The 25,189-nt window shown below is 37.4% G+C and overlaps 1 protein-coding gene across 1 annotated transcript in view; it reads right to left on the reverse strand.

Moving 5' to 3' along the window:
* The window catches only part of STK31 (serine/threonine kinase 31), a gene marked incomplete at its 5' end in the record, with an annotated part of 81,158 nt that overhangs the window by 41,639 nt on the left and 14,330 nt on the right, over window positions 1-25,189 (reverse strand). Inside the window, 4 exons of the mRNA XM_083376692.1 lie at window positions 16,447-16,569; window positions 18,835-18,994; window positions 20,437-20,552; window positions 21,411-21,579. Coding sequence (XP_083232818.1) covers window positions 16,447-16,569; window positions 18,835-18,994; window positions 20,437-20,552; window positions 21,411-21,579 — 568 coding nt within the window. The remainder of the gene's footprint in view (window positions 1-16,446; window positions 16,570-18,834; window positions 18,995-20,436; window positions 20,553-21,410; window positions 21,580-25,189) is intronic.

The raw sequence follows: 25,189 nt of genomic DNA on the forward strand, positions 1-25,189 counted from the left end.
TAGATGGAAAATGTCAAAAGACTGAAGGTCCTAAGGCTAATTTCATGTTTTAAAGCTTGCCAGTTCTAACACTATAGCACAACATGCACCCGACTGTCATGGATGTTAATGGCTACTAAATACTATTTGAAAATAATGAAAAGCAGAAATAGATATGAAAATTATCTGTAAGAAGAATGTAGTAGTGAGATATAAGAGAAAATATAGGAAAGTCCCTGAAGTGCATGAAAAGAAAGGTGCCGCCAAGATGCTGTCTACATCTGATTTGATTTTGAAGGTTTGACATGCTTTGGTTTCCTTCAATTAAACAATGTCACTTCTCAATTCCCAGAACTGTACCTTCTGCATAGCTGCACCTACGTTCTGGAACAAAGTTCCCCCCAAGATCCATTCCCCACGCCTGATTTCTATCCGCTGGAGAGGGGTCCAATAGGACCGAAAGTCGCCCTTTAGAGGCGACTGGCCAAGGGATGACGCTTTGTAGATCACAGGCCAGAGGTAGCTGACCTGCCTGATCCAAAGAAGCCCTCGGGACCAGCAGGAAGAAAGGCTGACTGCACCCATGTGGCTAGCCAGAAGCGGCTGATCATCAGAGACAACGAACATAAACAAGCGGAAAGCAAAACAGCTGATCTGGGTGAGGCTACTTTCCTTATCTCTCTACAAGTGAAAAATACCGGTTCTGGAAAAAGCTCCCAAAAGTAAGAAATCCCCAAGCTCTGGGGAGGGGAGGGTTCTCCACCCCTCCCTCCTGAACTATAAGCGGCAGTTTAAGCTTTGGGGAAAATTAAAACTGACTTATAATAACACTGTGGAGATAACAGAGACAGAAGAAGGATATTTTGGGAAACTTTTGCATTTTTATTCCTTGTTTGGAAACAATTGGATTTTAAATTTTTTAAAGTTTGGTGGGAATGGACATCTAATGACCTCTGGTGGCAAAATTAAGAGCTAAATTTAGCCTTTCAGTTTTAACCTTATCAAGCTGTTATGACTGGAGCCCTAGAACTTGGCTAGATGCCCAGAAACAGCTTATAGTTTAAACTTGTTGATGTCCTTGGAATCTATAGTCCTGGAGATAGTGGCTAAAAAGAGATTTTTTTTGGATTGCCCTTTTTTACAGGATGCATTACAATTACAAATAAAAGTTATTTTGAACTCATCTGATTTCCCTGGATTACAAATACAGCTTGACCTGGAATTTTCCAAGCTGTTTTGAGACAGTGAATAACAAGAAACTTCTACTAGCAGAACACTTTGGATTACAAATTTTAGTATATTTTTTTCTTTTTCCCCTTTTGTTCTTTTTTATTATTTATTATTTTCACTATTTACCTCTCCTATTTGTTAGTAGCCTATTGGATTACAAATTCTGATTTACCTGTTGGATTATAAAGTATGATTAAAAGATAAAGATGAGCATCCCAAATCTATCTAAAGCTGAAAAAAAGTAACTTCTGCTCCCTCCTCTGCTTCTGCAAGTCCAGTTTATCAGAGATCAGTTGATACAATGCTCCAACAAGAAAAGGCTAATAACTTCCAAAAAGAAACACAAGTGTCACTACAAGCAATCCAAGAGGCAATTGCTACTGACATGGCAGCTACGAGAAGCCAAAATGAACCAAAAAATTAATAATATGGACTCTCAATTTGAAAATTTCAAACAGATAGTTACAAAAAATCAACAAAAAATTCAAAAAATAGAAGATAAATCAACTGAAGTTGACCAGAAATTAGAAGACTTAAAAGATGAAAACGAGAAATTGATGCAAATAAATGGAGAACTAGAAGACTCAATAGCTGTCATGAAAATGGAAAAGGCCTCATACTTTTTAAGAATTCAAATATAATGGAAGATAAGGAAGAGGACCTTCTGATAATGAAATTATTGGCAGATGAATTTATTTTATTTTATTTTAATTCCATTTATATCCCGCCCTTCTCCAAAGACTCAGGGCGGCTTACAAGCTTAGCAGTAGCCTTCATTCTATGTATATGCCTGCTTATTAGGGCTTTCACACACACACCCCAAGCGGCATTAGGAATTGGGAAACAGAAAATGGAAGGAGAATTAGATCAGATCTATAGTGTCAACTCAAACTACACTAGAAAAAATAAAGTTGCCAGAAAACTACACATTAGATTTCTTAAAAGATCCATGAGAGATGAGATTTTGAGAAGAGTAGGAGATGAACCTTTGAAATACAAAGAAAAAAAAACAAGTTCCTAGGAGAATAAGAGAATCCCGAAGAGAATATCAGTTTCTCACTAGAAAATTAATTGAAAAAGGAATGAATTTTAGATGGCTGATTCCAGAAAGGATTTTAATCTATTGGGACACAAAAAGATATAGACTGGATACACCACTTAAAGCAATGGAATTCTATGACAACCACAGAGCGTTTATGGAAGGAGGTGATTTTGAATCTGGTACAACGAGCGAAACAAAGAAACAGGAAGAGATGGCAGTAGATGGAGCAGTCAAACCAAGAGAGGAGGAAATTAAAAACAAAGACATAGAAGAAGGAGCAAGAGGAAGAGAACAGAGACAGGTAAGATCAACTAGAAGATTTAAGACCTAGATATAATTGAAAGAGATGGAGAAGGAAAGTGGGATCTTGTCAATGAATATAAATTGACTAAATTCTCCCTCAAAAAGGAAAAAAAATTACATTACTACTAAAATTAAAAATGGATATAATTTCCCTCCAAGAAACACATATTAAGAAACACTATAAACTGTTAGAACCGAAAATTGGTAAACTTCACTTTGCATTAGCACGTCACAAGAAAAGAGGAATAACTCTATACATTAAAGAAACGATGAACCCTAAACAAATTTATGCGGATAAAGAGGGAAGAATATTAATAGTGGAAATAATGATGGATAAAAACAGATACTGATGGTAGCAATATATGCACCAAATGATAAACAAGAACAATTTTATCAAAAATTATATAAAAAATATTAGAATTGGACTATCGAAATCTTTGTATAATGGGAGACTTCAATGCAATAATAGATGGAACTTTGGACTATAAAAGCAATAAACAAGGGAAGAAAGGAAGAAATATATTACCTAAAGCGTTTTTAAAAATTTATTTTATTTTATTTTATTTTTATTATTTTAATCCCATTTATATCCTGCCCTTCTCCGAAGACTCAGGGCGGCTTACACTCTAAGCACAAATCAATGTGCTTAGCAAAAAATGGCAGAACAACTCTGTATCCAAGATATATGAAGAAAAAAAAATCCTAAGAAGCTACAATATACATTTTACTCAAATAGACATAAATCATGGTCTAGAATTGATATGATTTGGACATCCTTGGAACTTAGCACAATGATACAAGAAATTGAGATAGAAATTAATATATGGGCAGATCATAATCCAATAAAGATGACTTGGAGACGAGGCAAGAAAAAATTAAGATGGTCCTTTTTTCAAATCTATATTGGGGAAAAAAGAATTCATACAACTAGTGACAAAGGAAATGGGACTTTTTTCCAAAATAAAAAAGAAGAGACATCACTTCAAAATGTGTGGGACACAGCTAAAGCATATTTCAGAGGGTTAGCTATAACTGATACTGCTAAAAAGAATAAAGAAAAGAAACAAAAACAGTTAAAGTTGAAGGAAGAATTCAGAAAATAAGAATCAGAATTACAAATAGACCCACAAAAGAAAATACTTAAGAAGCAAATGGAGATAATAAAACATAAATTAAACTTAGCTGAGATGGAAATAATGGCCCAACAGATTAAAAGGGCTAAACAGAACTTTTTTGAAAATGCCAATAAACCGGGGAGATGGTTAGCATATAGACTTTAAAAAGTAAGAGAAAAACTGATAAACAAGTTGCAAGACTCAAAAGGTGAGTTAGTTTCAAAATGATACAATTAAAAAAATTATCAAAGACTATTACGAGATACTTTACAACACAGAGGAAATTTCAAAAGAAAAGAAAAAAATACAGCAGTATTTTTTAAAAAAGCAGACTTACCAAAAATTTCAGAGAATATTCAAAATATATTAAATGGAAAAATATCAGTGATGGAGATTACAGAGGCTATAAAAAGGCAAAAAAATGATAAGATCCGGGGCCAGATGGATTACCTGCAAAGCTTTATAAATCATTACAAGATATACTAAGCCCAATATTGAAAGAACTGTGCTAAAATACCAAATACATGGACCAAAGCCAATATTGCCCTAATACCCAAAGAAGACTCTGATCTAATGCAAATAAAAAATTACTGACCAATATCATTATTAAATGTATTATAAAATTTTTGCCTCAATAATAGCAGAAAGACTAAAGAAATTTGTCTGAATTTATACATATAGGCCAAAATGGCTGTCTACCTAAAAGACAGAGAAAAAAAAATAAGAATGATTCTAGATGCTTGAGAATACTATGAAATTCATCCAGGGAAACAGATGTCTTTAATATTTCTCGATGCACAAAAAGTGTTCGACAACGTAAACTGGCAATTTATGTTTCAGCAACTAGAGGTGTCATGATTCCAACAGATGAAACCCTGCAAAAGAACTTCGAGGCATTGTTTTCCTTAAAGAATCTTTTATTTGGGAAACAAAGTATCAGCACTACATAAAGGTAAAGGTTCCCCCGCACATGCATGCTAGTCATTTCCAAGTCTAGGGGCTGGTGCTCATCTCTTGTTTCAAAGCTGAAGAGCCAGCGCTTGTCCGAGGACGTCTCCGTGGTCATGTGGCCGGCATGACTAGATACCAAAGGCGCAAGGAACGCTGTTACCTTCCCACCGTAGTGGTCCCTATTTTTCTACTTGCATTTTAACATGCTTTCGAACTGCTAGGTGGGCAGAAGCTGGGACGAGTAAAAGACACTCACTCTTCAAATACTTTAAAAAAATTAAATATTTGGGTATTTATTTAACAGCAAGATGTGCAACAATAAAAGAAGACAATTATGTAAGATTGCTAAAACAAATAAAATTGAATATGGAAAAGTGGAAAAATTTACAATTTTCAATGCTGGGGAGAATAGCATCAGTTAAAATGAATATCTTACTGAAAATACTTTTTCTATTCCAAATGATACCTGTAACACTGGGAAAAACCTTTTTTGATGAACTAAATACAACAATACTGAAATTTATCTGGCAAGGAAAAAAAAGCTAGAATCAGACTGAAAATGCGAAAGAAAGTGGAGGATTTGGACTGCCGGACTGGACGTTATACTACCAAGCAATTATATTAACAAAACCACTTTATAAGAAATACACTTCTTTTAGAATGGGAAAAAATAAAAGCAAAAATTTGTATGAAGATACCTGGATGACTTTCAACAATGGAAGCATCTGATTACCCAAATTTAATTATGACAAAATTGTGACCTTTAAAGATATTTTGGACAATGAAGGGGAAATTGAAAGACAGACAAGATTTACAAGAACAAGGTATTGATCTATCATGGTGGCCAAATTTGCAAATCCAAACGAGATATGAAAAAGATGCTAAAACAATGAGATTCTATAAAGAACAAACAGAATTCGATCAGATACTGCTAAAAACAGATGAAAAACTGATTAAGAAACTCTATAAATATTTGTTAAGCTTAAAAATGGAAGAGGAACAAGTAAAAGAAACAGTGATAACATGGACAAAGAACTATGCACATAACATAGAATTAGAAAGCTGGGAAAGTTTATGGGAAAGAAATTCTCACATTCATTTTTCACAGGAATATGGAAAATTGACTCTGTTGGACTGCAGAAGAATAAATCCATTCCAGGAAGCAATATATCATTTTCTTATTCCTCTTTCTCAATTCTAAGAAAATGTTCAGCCTTTCAATTTTTTTTAATTTATAGCAGAAAAGCAATTAAAGGCATATATTACTATTCCAAAATATTTAAAGCAAGAAAGTCAGACTTTCTAAAGCATTGGCAAGAAAAATAACAGAATATGAAATTATTTTAAATACATCTTTTGCAAGGCCATTCCAAGAAAGAATAAAAGGAGACAATGGCAAACAGCAATTTGACTGATTAAAAAAATCTTTTTTTTTAATTTGTAAATGCCCAGTGAAAAGGTTTGACAGTATACTCCTTTGCTAGTGACACATTTGAAAAAGCTTGAAGACTGCCATCTTGTGGAGACAGTTTAACCTAACATATGCACTATTAAGTTTGAAGCAAAACTTTTTTAAAAAGCCTTAAGCCTGTTAGGGAGTTTAAATTGTTACAAAATACGTTTATAGATGATCTGTGGAATGAAATAGAAAGAAGTATATTGAGGTGACTTGGTCATATTGAGAAAATGAGCAAAACTCAAAATGCAGAACAAATGTGTAAAAGAATAGTAAATTGGTGGGAAAGAAAAGACTACATTAGGATCAGTTAAAGTTAAATGAGATCCTCAAAAAAAGAGAGGATACAACAGATGCAGAAGGAATCTGAAAGAGATGGTTCTGAATTAGGTTCTACAGATACTGACTTTACTAAATTTTTAGCTTAACTATGATTACAAATGTCTATCATGAAATATAAATGGACCATATGCTTAAGAGATATTTTTCAGTAGTTAAAGAATTAAAACAAAATATACTTGTCTGCAAGAGAATTATATAAAGAAAAATATAAACTATTTGATTTATAAAAATTTGGATGAAAAATTTCTCTCAGCAGGAATAAAAAAAAAGAAATGGAGTTATAGCTGGCTGACCGGTCGTACTCAGCATGTGGTCCTCAATGGAACCGCATCTACATGGAGGGAAGTGTGTAGTGGGGTGCCCCATGGCTGTTTTGGGCCCAGTGCTCTTCAACATCTTCATCAATTATTTGGACGAGGGGATAGATGGGAAACTCATCAAATTTTCAGACGACACCAAGCTGTCAGGAATAGCCAATACTCCAGAAGATAGATTTAAGATACAGGAGAATCTGGACAGACTCGAACACTGGGCGCTATCTAACAAAATGAAATTCAATGGTGAAAAAAGTAAGGTTCTACATTTAGGCAAGAAAAGCCAAATGTACAGGTATAGTATAGGAGCTACCTTGCTCAATAGTAGTAACTGTGAGAGGGATCTCGGAGTTCTAGTGGACAATCACTTAAATACGAGTCAGCAGTGTGCTGCAGCTGCCAAAAAGGTCAACACAGTGCAAGGCTGCATTAACAGAGGGATAGAATCAAGATCATGTGAAGTGTTAATGCTACTTTACAATGCCTTGGTAAGGCCACCCTTGGAATACTGCATCCAGTTTTGGTCACCAAGATGTAAAAAAGGATGTCGAGACTCTAGAAAGACTACAGAGAAGAGCAACAAAGATGATTAGGGGACTGGAGGCTAAAACATATAAGGAACGTTTGCTGGAATTGGGTATGTTCAGTTTAATGAAGAGAAGGGTGAGGGGTGACATGATAGCAGTGTTCCAATATCTCAGGGGCTGCCACAAAGAAGAGGGAGTCAAGCTATTCTCTAAAGCACCTGAAAGCAGGACAAGAAGCAACAGATGGAAACTAATCAAGGAGAGAAGCAACCTAGAAACTTCCTGACAGTTAGAACAATTAACCAGTGGAACAACCTGCTTCCAGAAGCGGTGAATGCTCCAACACTGGAAGTTTTTAAGACAGCCATTTGTCTGAAATGGTACAGGGCTATGGTGGCAAATTTATGGCACTTGTGCCACAGGTGGCACGCAAAACCCTCTGTAGGCACATGCGCCCTTCTCCAGTCTTAGGCCTTCAGCTGGATTTTATAAAACCTTTTCGCTTTAGGCCTCCGCCACCGTGTACAAAAAAAGATTCAATCAATCAATCAATTTCAACTTCTCGCTGGGAAAAAAGATCTCACAAAGTTGGAATTGATTGATTGAGCTTTTTAGTCCCAGTCAGCCTGCCGTTACCACTGCAGCCACGCCCACCCAATGGGCCGCACTCACCCAATGGGCCACATATCCGGCACCTGACGATACGTAAATGGGTTTTGGGTTGCGGTTTGGGCACTCGTACTCTAAAAGGTTCACCATCACTGGTATAGGGTTTCCTGCCTGAGCAGGGGGTTGGACTAGATGATCTCCAAGGTCCCTTCCAACATTATATTATTATTATTACTATTATATTAATATTATTGTTATTACTGGTACTATTATTATTATATATTAATCCTCAACTAAAACAGAAAGCCTATTGACTAGAACATGATAGATTTATTGAGACAGAATGTTTACTTACATGGGGCTAAGACTATGGTATTGAGAATTCATATACCTACTTTTGCAAAATACAATTAATTCTATTTTATAGGGAAGAAAATTCTAGAGGCTAATATCTAGAGGGACAAAATATTATTTTAATAAAAAACTATAGAACAATATTATTGAATATAAATTGTTTACAACAATCCTAGCTTATAGATTGAAGATAATTTTGCAAGAATTTATTCATGAAGATCAGTGTGGGTTTTTACCTACAAGACAATTAAAAGATGTCAAAACTGCTAGATATTCCAAAATATTTATTACAAAACAAAACTGCCTTGATTTGTTTAGGTGCAGAGAAACCCTTTGAAAATTTGAAATGAATTTTTCTATTTACAATTTTGGAAGATATGAATTCTGGGAAGAATGTTATAAAATTGCTATAATCGATTTATACCTCACAGAATGTACAAATTATTGTTAATAGAGATTTAACAAAATCATGTGAATAAGGAACTTGACAGAGCTATCTTCTTTTTGTGTTCTTGATATTTTGAATAGAGATGTAAGATAGGATGAGGGAATAAAAATTTAATGGAACTGCATCTACATGGAGAGAAGTGTGGAGTGGGGTGCCCCAGGGCTCTGTTCTGGGCCGTGCTCTTCAACATCTTCATCAATGATTTGGATGAGGGGATAGAAGGGGAACTCATCAAATTTGCAAACACCAAGCTCTCAGGAATAACCAACACACTCCAGAAGATAAGCTTAAGATACAGGAGGATCTTGACAGACCTGAACATTGGGCACTATCTAACAAAATGAAATTCTATGGTGAAAAAAGATTCTACATTTAGGCAAGAAAACCCAACTGCACATGTACAGTATAGGTGGCACCTTGCTCAATAGTAGTAACTGTGAGAGGGATCTCGGAGTCCTAGTGGACAATCACTTTAATATGAGCCAGCAGTGTGCTGTAGCTACCAAAAAAGCCAACACAGTGCTAGGCTGCATTAACAGAGGGATAGAATCAAGATCACGTGAAGTATTAATACCACTTTACAATGCCTTGGTAAGACCACACTTGGAATACTGCATCCAGTTTTGGTTGCCACAATGTAAAAAGATGTTGAGACTCCAGAAAGAGTAAAAAGAAGAGCAGCAAAGATGATTAGGGGATTGGAGGCTAAAACATACAAAGAATGGTTGCTGGAATTGGGTATGTCTAGTTTAGTGAAGAGGTGACGTGATATCAGTGTTCCAGTATTTCAGGAGTTGCCACAAAGAAGAGCGAGTCAAGCTATTCTTCAAAGAACCTGAAAGCAGGACAAGAAGCAACGGATGGAAACTAATCAAGGAGAAAAGCAACCTAGAACTAAGGAGAAACTTCCTGACAGTTAGAACAATTAACCAGTGGAACAACCTGCCTCCAGAAGCGGTGAATGCTCCAACACTGGAAGTTTTTAAGAAGAGACTGGACAGCCATTTGTTTGAAATGGTATAGGGTTTTCTGCCTGAGCAGGGGGTTGGACTAGAAGACGTCTAAGGTCCCTTCCAACTAATGATGATGATAAAATAAAAAAAGAATAAAATGGGTTTTAAGATTGAAAGTAAATATATAGGTATTAATTAGAATTGAATATAAGATTTTACAAGATGTAAAAAAAAGAAGGCTTGGGATTACCCTATTTAAAATTGTATTTTGCAGCTTGTTATTTAGTTGGATGAAAGAATGGATGTTAGTAGAAAAGGTTTGGAGCTAACAGCACATGATTTGAAACTTGGGTGGTTTGTATATTTATAGTAGGATAAAGCCAAGGTTTTACTGAATATTGTAAAAATCATTTTTTAGATGTACCACTGTAGAAGAATAGAGAAAATTGCATGTATCTGTGTTGTCTTTCTTTCCTATTTGAGCCCTCTCCCAGGCTCAGCGTGCAGAATTGTTCATAAAATGCTTCACTCTGAAACAGGTGAAGAAGGGAGAACAAAAGAAATATGCATGTTTTTGAAACAACAGTGGCTGCTGCCAGAAAACCCACTCAATAAAAAAGCGGGTTTTTTTTCACAGAGGCAGAAATGTTGGAGGAAAAAGAAGAGGCACAGCCAAGCCAACCCCAATATTGGAAAAGTGCTAGTGCTTTACCTGCTCCCTGTTAATAAAGAAGAACATAATAATAAAATAAATCCGGGGAAGGAGAGGATTAAAAAACAGACCACTGTAACAATACACTGTCGAACATGACTGAATGGATAACATGACCATCATACTAATAATAGTACAGTACCAATAGTAATGTTAGTAGAAATATTATATAGCAGAGAATATTAGTAGAATATTGTATACAGTAATGTTTAGGGAACACTATATACTACAAATAGTAATAGAAACAAAAGGTGGTATAGGACAATTCCCATAGAAACCTGCATGTTTCTGTTTTACGTTCATATCTTGGGTATTCTTTTTCCAAAATAAAACCAACTCTTACAGAGAGATATAAAAACCCAACTATTTAAGATCCAACGCTTTTAATGGATTTTTGGAAGGTAAGTTAATCACATTTATCTATATATTTTTCACATTTCTGTACTGCTCATCTTGCTCAAAGAGGGACTCTGGGTACAGTGTACAATAAATTGGGTATAATTTAAAAAATACATTACAGTCAGATTGAGAATATGGAAGAAATATAAACTAGACTATACTTGAAAATATCTTTGTGGATCTCAGCATAAGAATCATTTTGTAGAAAAGAAATGATAAGTAAGCTCAAATGGCTATATTAGTTTTTTTTCTCAATGGAATATAAAAAGTCAGGAACAGATTTGGTGATAGGATATACTTGTCAATGGTTTTCTTATATACCATTCTACAATTTAATAACCTCTGGGTCTGAGCACTGTAGGACTGATTTTGAAACAGAATTGTCTACAAATGATAAACATGTTATTGCTAAGGTATATATATTTCTGCTGAAATTTTAAACAGAAGAGCAAGTAAAAGAATGTATAAAATGAGTTACAATCTTTGCTTACAAAGATACAAAGAGAATAGTGAGAGAATAGGATTGAAAAGATTGAAGTTTACATTATTTAAAAATGTTAACAGATTTTTTTAATTAAATAATGTTATCAATGGTATATGTCACCAGAATTGTCTAGAACAGGGGTGTCAAATTCAATTTCATTGAGAGCCGCATCAGTAGTATGGTTGCCCTCAAAGGGCCGGGTGGGTGTGGCCGAGTGGGCATGACTAAGTGGGTGTGGCTGAGTGGGCATGGCCAGCTCAATGCTGCTCATTTAGCGCAGCTGACTCGAGATACCTGGGTCAGGAGAGAACAAGTTGCACCGGCTAATTTGATGTGGGGACAACTCGTTGCCCCACAAGCTCTTCACCTCCCCAAACTTCTGCAGCCAAGCATGTGCACATGCACACACACTGCATTCCACGTTTGGGGACTTTTATCCACAGAGGATGGAAAGGGTCTTCTTCTCAAGCACAGGCATGATTGGTAGTTTGTTAGCTCAGATGTGGATAGCCTCCTAGTCTCCAAGCTTTGTGTGTGTGTGTGTGTGTGTGTGTGTGTGTGTTGGAGCAGCCTTCCCTCATGCAGCTTCCCTGCCACCTCCTGCTCCTCTCCAGAGATCTTTCAAGGCAGAAGTTGGAGGAAACTGCTTCCTGGAAACTTCTGCCACATCAGCATCGTGGTTGCCTTCAAAGGGCCAGTTGCATGTAAGACTATTGTATCGTATTAGTTCAGAAGCGTATTATTTCTAAGAGTGGGGCAAAAAGGAGAATTTCAAATATGAACAAATAAACTATTTATTTCAAATAAATCTGAAAAAACACATTTAAAACAAAGAAAAACACAAGCTTTTTAGTTCTCACGCCATTTTGTCCAAACTGGATGTTTTGCATCTTTTCTTGCCTACAAGTTCATCCATGTTTGGGGATAGGTTTTGAGCAGTGGATACTCTCAAGATAGTGTGGAGGTGTGCATCCGTGAGCAGACCTCTGTGTGTGCTTTTGTTCACCCTCATGACAGAGAAAAGTTGCTCACAGAGGTATGTACTCCCAAACATGGAGAGCATTTATTTATTTATTTATTTTATTTTAATTCCATTAAATTAAATTAAATTAAAGGCGGAGTTGGAGCATTGTTTCAGGGATGAACCTGGTGAACTGTGCGGGTCCTACAGAATTGTACTTTCCCTTCAGCGTGCTATTACACTGGAGTTCTATCAGCTCCATCTGGATATTTACAGAAGCGCTGTCCACTTTGACTGAAAATGGATTGCTGAGTGGTCCAAAACTGAATTTCTGTTTTTCAAAATCAACAAAGCGACGTGACGTGTAAACTTCATCTGAAGTTTGCTCAGTTTATCAGCAAACTCAGCATTTGAGAAGGCAGTGGTGGAGACTTGGTTTTTTATTGTTTGGCAACTGGGAAAGTGACTCAAGTTTCCTTGCTGCATGTGTCTCCCACAGTGGCAGCTTTACTTGAAAAGCTTTTACAGCATCGTACGTCTGTGATCACACAGTCCTGTCCCTGAAGCTGTAGGTTTAGTGCACTGAGATAAATAGTAATGTCACATAGAAATGCTAATTCACACAGCCACTTTTCATCTTGCAATTCCGTGCAGTCTTTTCCTTTACTTTCAATAAACTAACAAATTTCCATGCGCAATTCAAAAACTCTATTGAGTGCTTTCCCTCGACTTAGCCATCGCACCTCTGTGTGATAAGGGAGATCACCAAGTTCAGAATTTATTTTTTCAAGAAAAGACTTAAATTGACGGTGATTTAAACCTTTGGCTCTTATAAAGTTAGCTGTCTGTGTTACAGTGTGCATTACATGGTCCATTTTCAGGGCTTTGCTACATAGTGTTTCTTGATGTATAATACAGTGATATGCTGTCAGCTCAACTGTGCAATTCTCACTCTTGATTTTGTCTCGCAACCTTCCTACTAATCCACTCTTTTCCCTGCACACTGAATGTGCTCCATCTGTTGTGATTCCTATAAGTTTGTCCCAGGGCAGTTTCATATCATGTATACTTTTGGATACTACTTCAAATATGTCCTTCCCTGTGGTAGTGCCATGCAGTGATCTTATATCCAGAAGCTCCTCTGTAATGCATAAACCTGAGTCCACTCCACGGATGAAGATTGTCAGCTGTGCTGTGTCAGAGACGTCAGTGCTCTCATCCACAGCAAGCGAATAACCAATAAATTCTTTTTCCCTTTTCAACCAATTGTCCTTGTAAATCAGTGGCAAGCTCACATATCCGATCAACAACAGTATTTCTGCTTAGGCTTACGTTCAAAAAAGCTTGCTTTTCGTCTGGACACAAGACTTCACACACTTTAATCATACAGCGCTTCAAAAACTCCCCCTCTGTAAATGGCCGGGCTGATTTGGCTGTCTCTTCTGCCACTATAAAACTAGCTTTCGCAGTAGCTTCACTTTGTGATTTTGCTTTTGTGAACATATGCTGCCGTGACATCAGGTTCTTTTTCAAGTCATCCACCTTCTGTGCTTTCTGCTCCACGTTCAAGTTTTTGCACTTGTCCTGATGCTTCGTCTCATAGTGCCGTCTCAATTTATATTCTTTAAATACAGCCACAGTAGCTCCACAAACAAGGCACACAGCCTTATCTTCAATGTCAACAAACAGGTACTCTGGCTCTCACCTCTTTTGAAAGCATCTTTTTTTAAAGTCCACTTTCTGTTTGGCCATTTTGGGAGGTTTAAATATCAGCACACGTCTTCTTCCCTGCAGATGTATATATGGATGAGACTGGACAGAAAGTCCCAAGTACTGTGAGGCAAGTAGTTGTGAGCACGCTAGGTATCCACTCTGTTGGCTCAGTAGGATGCTGCAAGTCCAGATGTTTGGAGCAGGTTTAGCAACATCACAGCATCTGTGGAGAGAAAGCAAGTGACTGCAGCCCTCCTTGATACAATTGAAATTATATGTTTTATACAAGAGAGATCCTGTATGGATGGAGGAAAAAATCAGCAATCCACCATCACTCAGAAGCTGGTCTAGCAGCCACAAGGACTACTCAGCCTCTCTAGTTAAGCTATCTCCATTTCTGATCAGACAAGTGGGGTGAGTGGTGGACAAGGGGCAGGCGGACCCTGCGGGGCGCCCTCTGCGCTGGGAACATCTATCCCCATCCACCCCATCCAGGACCCTGCAGGCTGCGGTGCACGGGCTTTGCAACCCCCGTTTCTCTGCAATGGCCAGGGTTTTCCTTCGCCCTTCCCAAATGCGGGGTTGCTTGAGCGGGTTTTCCTGCCATGGGAAGGGGAGAGCTTTCAGCCCCGGACCCTGCCTCACTCCCTCCTCCTCCCCCTCCTGGATCTGCGATATTTTTTTTGGACGCGTGGGCGTGGCAGGTCGTGGGAATGGCTCCCCAAATGCTGGAAGGCCAGTTCCTGTGGACAAAATCCCCCTCCAAATCGTGTCCTTCTCAGATGGCTTGAACCTCTGGTTTGGCGGCAGTGGCAGCGATAGCCCGCAGAAAAGGAGGACAGCAGCATGTGAATTGGGCTGGGAACATGCCCAATTCCCTCCATGAACCCTCCAGTTTGGCGGCAGTGGCAGGGATCGCCTGCGGAAAAGGACGGCAGCGTGTGAGTTGGGCTGGGAACATGCGGTGGTGGGGGAAGGCCCACGAACCCTCAGGTTTGGCAGCAGTGGCAGGGATGGCTCATGGCGTGTGTCGGGCTGGGAACATGCAGGTGGGGAAAGGCGGGATGGACTGAACGTGCTTTACCATATGCCTGGCGGGCTGCAATGGTAGAAAATTCACCTCTGGGCTCGACAACTTTCCCGGGCTAAAGGAAGGTGGAGGGGCGGCGGTGCTCCTGTTTCCCCTGCTAAGTGTGGAGTAGCCTAAATGCTGGGTCCTGAGGTGCGAAAATGCGCTGCAGGGGCCAAGTGAAGCTGATTGGATGTCCCTGGCTAATGAACTGTTGAGGGGCTAATGAGCTGCAAATGTTGCTGGGCTCCACAAGCCCACGTGCACTTGCCTCCTACTGAGCAAGTGATCAGCTGGGCCAGCGCCAAGGTGGTGGGGGCCAGACATTCGTAATTTCCAGGAGAATTGTGCAGGTCGGATTCAATCATATGGCGGGCCGTTTGTAGCCCACAAGCCTTGTGTTTGACATGTCTGGTCTAGAATGTTTAAAGCACTTCAAATTTATGTCAGGAATGTAAACAAGGGGACATTTCATAATGTTTCGTGGATGTGCAAAAAGCAATGTTTGTGATTCAATTACATATACAAATTCAGAAGGTTTTAAAGATTAATATACAACTGAAACCAGAGGTTTTCATTTGGGGCTCACTTGATAAGACAGAAAAAATAATTGAATTTTGTTTTCATATAACAACAGTGAGACTATTATATGCTCAAAAACAAACATTACTCATAAGGGAAGAATGGATGGTGACGATGATAGAAACTTGATGAGATGGCCAAATTAGCAGCTTTGATCAGAGAAAAACATTATCTATGTTTTAGTGTTGACTAGAAACCATGCATAGACTTTCTATGTGAAACAGAAAAAACATATTTTTTATTACAATAATTATAGAAAAAATATAAATCATGTGGTAACCATAGTGTAAGATAAATATACTTACAAATGCTGTAAAGAAAATAAGAAGCTACTTTTTATATTCTTTCCTGTCTTTTCCTTTCTTTTTTTCTAAATATTAGTTTGTGCTAGTTTTATCTCTTTTTTTAAAAAAAGAACTGATATAAAAAAAGAACAGTGAGAAGTTTAACAGTACATTTATTTAGAGATCCTTTTCTTTCTCTTTTTTCTTAGCTTCAATTTCCTTTATCTATTATTACTCATTTGTTTTCTTTGCATTACACAGCATATCCCAAATGGGAACAGCATGTTTGCTATGTACATACATACGCTTATTACTGTGCCATTTCTAAATACTGTTTTGAATAGCATGACCTGCTCAGACTGCACAGACTGTTAAAAAGTAGAACATAATGGAAATTTTGTCAGTATTCCAGATTAGAAACAACAGCATCAGGGAGTTCTAAGGCTATCTCAGAAGTTAATTTAACTATTAATGTCTGCAAAAAGAACTGTAAGACTGATCCTGTGACTTTCTTAAATTACTGTTTATGATATCACTTATAATACCAAATGTAATCTGATCTGGAGAGCATCTTATAAACATAAAATAAAGTAACTACACATGCCACTCTGGACCCAACCTTCAATGTTTCTAAGCGCTCAGAAAGCGGCAGTTCATTCACTTCCACAATGAATTCTTCTAAAGCCTGGGGCAATTTATGTTGCAAGTCATTCCTCTGGAGAATCAAGCTTTGTACTTCATCCTGTGTAGAAGAGAACACACAATTGAGGTCTTCCTCAGTAGAGATACAGGTACTCATCAACTTACAACCACAAATGGAAACATCATTTCTCTTGCTACGCAAAGGACTTGTGCCCAAGTTCATGACCTTTCCTGCCATGGTTGTTAAATAAACCACTGCATTGTTAAGTGAATCATGCAGTTGTTAACCAAACCTTGCTTCTCCCATTGACTTTGGTTATTAGAACCCATCTGAAAAGATCAAAAATGGCAATCACATGATCCAGAAACAATGCAACCCCATCATAAACACATGCCATTTACCAAGAACCCAAATTTTGATCCTGTAATTTAATGGATGCTGTGACAGATGTAAGTGTGAGTTTGTGTGAGAATGTTTTTGCTTTGACAGTGAGGACTCTTCACTATATTCAGTGCTATTGTAACTTTGAACAATCACTAAATCACAAATGGTTCTAAGTCAAGGACCTCCTATATAGGACAATACTATAGGACAATGAACTTAATCACAAGAAGTGTCAACTGCTCTCTACAGTGCATCCTGATTTACCTTCAGGTTTTTCTACAACCTAATGCAGCAGTGACATTGATCCAAGATGTTGGTTTTCAGATACTGCTGCAGTTACAATGTTTTATCATGTACATATTTATAATTCAAGCCAGTACAAATAAATCTGCAGATGAAAACAAAAGCAGCCAAATTCTCAATGCTTGCAGTTAGACAAGCGAGCAACAACAGAAAGAACATCCCTCTGGGAATTTTCAAACTTTTACTGTTGTTCACAGCAGTCCTTTTTCTTTATTTCCTGACATATGATAACCAATGAAGAAAATATATACATTAATTTGTTTACATACCTTTTATTTATTTTAAAATGTTATTTTATTTTATTTTATTTTTAAAAGCTGTATTTGTTAAAGTCAAATATTTCACCATCAATTACTGGACTCTTCCCAAGCTACTCTATAGGACCTTTTAAGACCAAAATCTTATGGCTGTTTCTACATGAATTTACATAGCTTTTTAATCCAGATGCTGAGTCCTTTGGGGGGAAGGGGATACAGAGATAAAGAGAATACCCATTCTCACACAGGGAAAATGAATTTCCTCTCTCTTGCAAACATTTACAATTTATCAATAGAATAATCTGTAAGTAACAGACATGCAATAAGCATAAAGGTAAAGGTTCCCCCGCACATGCATGCTAGTCGTTTCCGACTCTAGGGGCCGGTGCTCATCTCCGTTTCAAAGCCGAAGAGACAGCGTTTGTCTGAGGACGTCTCATGTGGCCGGCATAAATAGATGCCAAAGGCGCACGGAACACTGTTACCTTCCCACCGTAGTGGTCTCTATTTTTCTACTTGCATTTTTACGAGCTTTCAAACTGCTAGGTTCACAGAAGCTGGGCCGAGTAACAGGCGCTCACTCTGTTACGCGGCACTTGGAATTCGACCCGCCAAACTGCCGACCATAACAATCATATAAAATTAACAAGATCAATAATATGAATGATAAAAAAGATACGGAAGCCTTACATTCAATTTTCACTCAAAATTTCCTGTCACTGGTCCTACCCAATATAATAATCTTCCTGGATGTAATTATTAGAAATTGAATTTAACTTCCTAGTAGCTACATCTAGGAAGATTATTCTAATAATGAGTAGGACTAGCAACAGGAATTTTTTCATTTGACTAGCAAGCTGTAAATTTTTTAAGTTCTCATTTTCTCGCTCACTCACACAAACACACATTATTGCAGTCTAACAAATTCTCAAATTATGACTTCATTCAACTATTCCATTGCTGATCAGTAGAGGGAAGAGAAAAGCTGCAAGAATTTCCTAGTGATTACTTGTAAGTTTCTTTCTCCTCTTCACAAAATCTATAACCTGTGATAGCTCTAACATGGTCTAATGTTTAAGGCCTAGAAACCAGGGGACTTATGAATTATAGTCCTGCCTTAGGCTTGAAAGCCAGCTGTGTAACTTTGAGCCAATCACACTCTCTCAGCCAACTTACCTCACAGGATTGTTGTGTAAAAACAGGAATATTATGAATGTTCCCTGTCTTGAGTTACTTATAAAGTAATAAAGTAGGATAAAAATCAAATCAATTAATATGGATACATCATATATTAGCAAAACATGGTCACATTTTAAATCCTTGACAATTCTTTTGCTAACAAGCATAAGCAGCTACATGAACAAAATTTAAGAGAGATCATTGAAGCTTATGATTTGCCATAAAATGATATATCACCTACCACATGTTTACAAAGACGTATTTCTTGCTGGGAGATGTTATAATCTGCCCATATCTTTTCCAGCTTTTCCATGGACTGAAGGGCCAGAATTTTTTCTTTGGTAACTATATTTGCAGCTTCTAAAAGATCTTCTCCAAAATGAGCACTTGCATGATTTTGCCTGAATAATATTTAAAAATAATATTTAAAAATGAACATTTATAATACTACATAATTAAGATCCATTATATAATTAAGGTCCATTGCTATGTATCTCTTACAGCTATTTTTACTCAATAAAATATGTCCCTTAATATCCCAAGTATAACTGATTCTATCTGACATACAGTAGAAGAATACACAAGAGGAACAACAGATTAAATCTTCCCATGTAGGAATACCATCATCAGGGACATAATAAAATAATATGCTTAAGTAACTGTATTCAAAGATAAAGCAATACCATTTATCAGGAAAGCATAAACTATAGCCCAGACCATGTTCAGGTTTTGAACCCTCTTGTTCCCTTTCCTCCTTCCTGCACCTTCCCATCAGGTTGCCTGCTGCCATATTCCCCTTCATTTCCCTCACCCCAACCTCCTACCCTCCTTCCTATTTCTTCACTGACTGCCAAGCTGCTAACTTCTATTCTGCTTCTTTTACCTCCCCACTTGCATCTTTTATTCCAACTCTTCCTTTTGTCTTGCTTTCTTTCCAGCTACTTTCTCTGCCTCCTGACACACCTTTTTCTTCACATCTGCTCAAATTTTTCACTATGCCAACAAGGGGTATTGAGGGAAGGAGAAAATCAAAGAAATCAAGATGGCAGCCAAAACAGAGACCTTTTTACATTTGTTGACATTGGTACTATCATCCACCTTTATATAATCAAACCCACTGGCTTATATATTATATATAGTTATATTTTTATTTATGTTAAGTAAATCATGCTATTTGACATTGTGTGAAAAACCATGTTTTTCTGCAAAGAGATCAGAAAAGACTTTTATGGAACTACTATGTCCAAGACACTTTAAACAACTTCCCATTCAGTGAATTTATCTTTAAAAAAATCAAGGTTTAAATGTTCACTGTTCTTTGAGATAATGTGTACTTGAATTGTCAAATTTTACACATTCCTACTAAGGTCTCTAACCATTACTGAAAAGTACAGTAAGCTGCCATTCTACTCAATTAACTGGGCCCAATACATATTGTCCTCAACTTATGACTATAACAGAGCCTGAAATTTCTGTCATATGTTATGATGGTCGTTAACTTGAGGCACCCATTTGACCAAGCAAGTTTTATTACCTTTTTTGCAGTTATTAAGAGAATGCAGCTGTCGTAAAGCAAAAGCTGCGGTTGTTAAAGCAAACTTATTGTCTGCAATGAGTATTTTTTGCAAGAAACTAGAAGTAAGTTTTTGTTGACTGCAATATCTCAAATTATTTCTCTCAATAATCACCAGCTTAGTTTGCTATGTCTAATTCATAAAATATGTTTAAATAAATCATAGGTTACCATAAGAATAAACCAATATTGGGGGAAAATTCCAGGATTATCATCACTTACATCAGCTATAAATTATCATTTACAGATATAGTCTGGAAACATGCATACCTCATTTCTTTCAATTTTTCGAAGCTGGTAGCCAATTTTCTCACTGTAGTTCCTACATAAGTGAACAGCCTATTTTCCATACAATCAAGGCTTTCCTTGTAAGTTTTCTTCTCTCTCTGCATTGATTACCAATGAAAGCATTAGCCCTACTTCTTTCAGGCTATCAATCTTTCACTGAAGAACTGCACAGGACTAAGTAGATCTTTCATACACATACACAGATTTTTGCTTTAGGCAATTAGAATCACAAAGGAAAACAGTGTTGGCATAAATATTTTAACTGGAAATGGTGGTGACGATGAGCCAAGATAAACAGAGAGTAAGCAGCTTTTCAGCAGTCAAGGGCCACATTTATTATTACTAAGGAAGGCAAAGGTAAGCATGATAAAACAAATTGAAAGAAGCCATGTTACACATCTGGACAAGCAGGCAAGGCAACATTTCCCCAACATGGAAGATGAGTTTCAGAGTTTGATTTTAAGACCATGATAAGCTTGTTTTACAACTTATACTTTAGTGGGTTTCTGCCTTAAATGGTGATTTTTACCAATCCTGACCAGAAGCGCTTGGTTAGTAAAAGTGATTGTGGACTAGCTATCCTTGAGCTAAAGGGTACCAGGTTAACAAATGCTACTCTAAAGAATTGCTTATATTAGCTGGATCTCTATTGTCTCAGGCACCTTCGTTACTAATTACATTTGGTCAGGCCCACAGAATCCACTGACAGAAGTTAACACATTAAAGAAAGAACATCAAGGTCAGTGTTTCTTAACCTGGGACACTTTAAGAGCGTTGGATAAGAATTCTTGAAGTCCCTATTTCTTAAAAGTGACCAAGGCTGAGAAACACTGATCATCAAGCATCCACCTTCATTTTCCACTAAGGAGAAAGGAAAAATGTTTTCTACATCATTTCATTATTGTAAGACTGACAATTACATAATTATGGATGTAGCAACATTCTATTTATCCTACCTCCAGATCACACGTCAGTTTATGTATTGTTGATTCCTGTATTTCACATTGATGGGAAAGAATTTGGTTTTCTTTTTGGAAAGTCACCTTTTCTTCTTTTAATTTCTCAATCTCCTCAATCAACTTCTGATCCTCTCTGATCTTTTCCAGGCTAGGATCTGACATCCTTCTAAAATCACAAATTACCATTCTATTATTCTTGGAACACACTTATCAAAGGAATTTTAAAGCGGTGTTTTAAGGAATTGTGTCCAAAGTCCATCAAGTACATCTTTACTAGCTAATTAATTTATCTTTGTTGTAACAAACCTGAGTAAAACAAAAACAACTTTTATGGCTCTGCTTCCTAAGAAAGTAAGAATATCTTTTTCCAGTATATTCCACTCTACTGCTAAGCTAGCACAAAAGCTTATTATAGGCATTACTCCCAATGAGTTCAAAAAATTCACATCACACATTAACACTTGGATAATTAAGCTTCAACTTCAATACCTAGAAATCTGTGGCACATCCTTGTTTTATTGACAATAATATGAACATAAGTTGTTTTGAGATTTTTTTCACCTTTCAAGTAAAAACCTTAGTTGATCATCCAAAACTACGGGTACCTGATTTTACTTAGCTTTTTCAAGGCCATCTAGATACTCTGACTGTAATCAAGACAAACACATAGCTTTCTCCCTTTTTGCTTGTTCTGCAATTATTTGTTCAAACCCATAGAAAATGTTAGCTGCTTTACATGGAGTCAGAATCAGGGCCTACAAAACCTCACGTAAGCCTCATAGTGCTATAAGCTCTGGCCCTTTTGCACATTTTTCATGAAATCACACATACATACAAAAGGCATTGAGCTTGTGTTGCAGCAGTGCAATGCTTAAGACATCCCTTTGAATATATATTTATTGTGACTATGTGGCACAAATACTAGCAAACCCAAACATGTGCTTGCAATTCTAAAATAATACAGCTATTTGGGCTGAGAGACACTTTAGCAGGAGAATTAATATAGCATCTGCAACATTTTAAAGTAGTCACCTTTTTCCATGCTGAGCTATTATGTTGTTTATTTTATGTGATTTTAAAACATAAAGCCATTGGGCTTTATAAGCTGTGGTTTACAATTTCACATGACTTTCTCATTTTTTTATATACTTGGAGACTACATTTCAAGACTACTGTGGTAAAACTTCACTGGTACCCCAACGGCCACTTATGGTCAAAGAATGGATTTCTGAGCACAATTCCAAGGCTTTCTATGGTGTAAGGGGCACAAACTTCAGCCAACTTAAGCAAAAGAGTTAGGTTGTAAAATAATATATTAGAAATGCCTGCTTCACTGAACCTATCTTAGAAGGTGAAACCTAGGCTTTGAAAAGCCACAAGAATATTAACCTTTTCTGAACATATTTTATTTAGCTTTTCCCCTAAGCTTTTCTGCTCCTACGATGAAATAATAACTTTTGTTCAAGATAAGTCTAACCTCAAGTCGAAAGAAGATTTTGAGTCAGAAAAATGTGTTGCCTGGTTTTCTTATTTATAATTTTAAAATTTAGGCAGGAAAATACGTGGATTTGAAGTGGTTCAAAAGGAATTTGAAATTGTGTTGTATGTTAATGATGAACATCTTAGTGTGAAAGGGTTTTCTGAAGAATAATCATTTAAACTGAATAATGGGGACAGAGAGTAAATCAGTGAAGAACATTTCTGCTCCCAGCAATCTAAAACTAATAGGATTGTCAGCATTGTTAACATAGATGTTTATGAGGATAAGAATATTAACATTAGTATTAAGAAAAATGAAGCCTTTCATAGTATGTGCCATACCGTGTACACTAATCAAACAGGTGGTAAGTATGTAGGGGAATTTAGACACAAAACAGGTTATATAGAAATCAGTCAAAAATACGACTTCCGCTTCCTGTTTCTCAGCAGAGCAGTTGGAGAATTCGAAACGTCGGATCCTCCGGCTGAAATTTCTTTTTGTTGGGGACCCTAAGGGGCCAAAATCCACCATGAAGGGGTGGAATGAAGGAACGAAATCCCAGGGACTTAGGAGAGGTGGCAGTCTCTCCGAACAGTCCAGGAGAAGCCTCCCAGAAACCAACGGAAGAAAAGGCTGGCTAACACCATATCCAGTCATAGCTGAAGCAACAGAAGTCATAAGCAATTACAGGGAGTGCAGAATTATTAGGCAAGTTGTATTTTTGAGGATTAATTTTATTATTGAACAACAACCATGTTCTCAATGAACCCAAAAAACTCATTAATATCAAAGCTGAATATTTTTGGAAGTAGTTTTTAGTTTGTTTTTAGTTATAGCTATTTTAGGGGGATATCTGTGTGTGCAGGTGACTATTACTGTGCATAATTATTAGGCAACTTAACAAAAAACAAATATATACCCATTTCAATTATTTATTTTTACCAGTGAAACCAATATAACATCTCAACATTCACAAATATACATTTCTGACATTCAAAAACATAACAAAAACAAATCAGTAACCAATATAGCCACCTTTCTTTGCAAGGACACTCAAAAGCCTGCCATCCATGGATTCTGTCAGTGTTTTGATCTGTTCACCATCAACATTGCGTGCAGCAGCAACCACAGCCTCCCAGACACTGTTCAGAGAGGTGTACTGTTTTCCCTCCTTGTAAATCTCACATTTGATGATGGACCACAGGTTCTCAATGGGGTTCAGATCAGGTGAACAAGGAGGCCATGTCATTAGATTTCCTTCTTTTATACCCTTTCTTGCCAGCCACGCTGTGGAGTACTTGGACGCGTGTGATGGAGCATTGTCCTGCATGAAAATCATGTTTTTCTTGAAGGATGCAGACTTCTTCCTGTACCACTGCTTGAAGAAGGTGTCTTCCAGAAACTGGCAGTAGGACTGGGAGTTGAGCTTGACTCCATCCTCAACCCGAAAAGGCCCCACAAGCTCATCTTTGATGATACCAGCCCAAACCAGTACTCCACCTCCACCTTGCTGGCGTCTGAGTCGGACTGGAGCTCTCTGCCCTTTACCAATCCAGCCACGGGCCCATCCATCTGGCCCATCAAGACTCACTCTCATTTCATCAGTCCATAAAACCTTAGAAAAATCAGTCTTGAGATATTTCTTGGCCCAGTCTTGACGTTTCAGCTTGTGTGTCTTGTTCAGTGGTGGTCGTCTTTCAGCCTTTCTTACCTTGGCCATGTCTCTGAGTATTGCACACCTTGTGCTTTTGGGCACTCCAGTGATGTTGCAGCTCTGAAATATGGCCAAACTGGTGGCAAGTGGCATCTTGGCAGCTGCACGCTTGACTTTTCTCAGTTCATGGGCAGTTATTTTGCACCTTGGTTTCTCCACACGCTTCTTGCGACCCTGTTGACTATTTTGAATGAAACGCTTGATTGTTCGATGATCACGCTTCAGAAGCTTTGCAATTTTAAGAGTGCTGCATCCCTCTGCAAGATATCTCACTATTTTTGACTTTTCTGAGCCTGTCAAGTCCTTCTTTTGACCCATTTTGCCAAAGGAAAGGAAGTTGCCTAATAATTATGCACACCTGATACAGGGTGTTGATGTCATTAGACCACACCCCTTCTCATTACAGAGATGCACATCACCTAATATGCTTAATTGGTAGTAGGCTTTCGAGCCTATACAGCTTGGAGTAAGACAACATGCATAAAGAGGATGATGTGGTCAAAATACTCATTTGCCTAATAATTCTGCACTCCCTGTAAACTAAGCGAAATAATAAACAGCATGCTTGAATCTGGGTAAGAA

The sequence above is a fragment of the Vipera ursinii genome (genome assembly GCF_947247035.1).
Source record: "Vipera ursinii genome assembly, chromosome: Z".
NCBI lineage: Eukaryota > Metazoa > Chordata > Lepidosauria > Squamata > Viperidae > Vipera > Vipera ursinii.